This window comes from Hipposideros armiger, unplaced genomic scaffold (genome assembly GCF_001890085.2).
Source record: "Hipposideros armiger isolate ML-2016 unplaced genomic scaffold, ASM189008v1 scaffold_28, whole genome shotgun sequence".
Classification (NCBI taxonomy): domain Eukaryota; kingdom Metazoa; phylum Chordata; class Mammalia; order Chiroptera; family Hipposideridae; genus Hipposideros; species Hipposideros armiger.
The window spans coordinates 2244195-2245500 of record NW_017731378.1 but is presented as its reverse complement, the minus strand read 5'-3'; the positions used below and the strand labels follow the sequence as shown (position 1 = coordinate 2245500).

Below are 1306 nucleotides of genomic sequence, written 5' to 3'. Positions count from 1 at the left end.
TCAAGTTAAGATAAAGTCATACTGGATTAGGATGGACCCTAAATCAAATATGACTGGTGTCCTTATACGAAGAAAGAAATTTGTACAGAGACACAAACGGATGGGGGAGAGGTCATGGGAAGATGGAAGCAGAAATTGAAATGCTTCATCTACAAGCTAGGGAACACCAAGGGTTGCTGGTAACCACCAGAAGCTAGAAGAGACAGAGAAGGATCCTCCCCCAAGGAGCTTTAGCGAGCACGGCCCTGCCAACGCTTTGATTTCAGACGTCCAGCCTCCAGAACTGTGAGAGAACAAATTTCTCTTGTTATTACCCACCAGGTTTATGGTAATTTGTTACGGCAGCCCTAGGAAACTAATACAGTCTATTAATTGGTAAATGGATAAACTAAATGTGGTAAATTTGCGTAAGGAAACTATTCATCAATAAAAAGGAATGCAGTACTGATACATGCTACAACAGAGAGGAACCTCAAAAACATTGTCTAATGAAAAAAGCCAAACACATACTGTATGATCCCATGTATGTGAATGTCCAGAAAAAGCAAACCTATAGAGAAAAAGTGATTACCTAGGGCTGGAGTTAAAATGAGGAGTGACTGTAAATGGGCAATGAGGTTTCTTTTTAGGGTGATAGAAATGTTCCTAAATTAGATTGTGGTGATGGCTGTACAACTCTGTAAGCATCCTAAAATTCATTGAATTTTACACTTAAAACAGGTGAATTTTATGGTATATTATATCCCAATAAAGTTGTTTAAAAAAATAGGAGTTTCCATTATCCTGAAACACCCTACTCTTGTTAGAGCTTCTCCTGGGAACTCTACCTGCAGTGATCTACAGGAAAACTTGAACCATGCCACTGGGACTTGGGATAAGTTAAAGAGGAAAATACTATATCATTTGATAGATTAAGCTAATATCTAAAAAGAATGATACAGTGTTCTTCAAACATAGGATTCAGGCTGAAACCTTCATTTCTCGTCTCTCCATTTCCCCCCTAGAGCCCAGATATTTCTGGGTATCTGGTTGGCAGGAACAACGCAAATGGAGTGGACCTGAACCGCAACTTTCCGGATCTCAATACCTACATCTACTACAATGAGAAGCATGGAGGCCCCAACCACCACTTGCCCCTTCCAGACAACTGGAAAAGTCAGGTATGAGAAGAAATTTGTGTACAGAAGTATGTAAATCAGCAATTTCTTTTAGCAATCTTTACATCAACTAAACAAGCAGGAATTAACCATAACTCAACTCTGTGTTAATGTGTCTAGAGCAACAATAACTATCTTTTTTTTTTTAA

The 1306-nt window shown here is 38.8% G+C and overlaps 1 protein-coding gene across 2 annotated transcripts in view; it reads left to right on the top strand.

Moving 5' to 3' along the window:
* The window catches only part of CPN1 (carboxypeptidase N subunit 1), a 29443-nt gene that overhangs the window by 11456 nt on the left and 16681 nt on the right, over nt 1–1306 (top strand). For both annotated transcript variants that reach the window (XM_019636255.1, XM_019636253.1), the window contains exon 3: nt 1005–1160. In XM_019636255.1, the coding sequence (XP_019491800.1) occupies nt 1005–1160 (156 nt within the window). The remainder of the gene's footprint in view (nt 1–1004; nt 1161–1306) is intronic.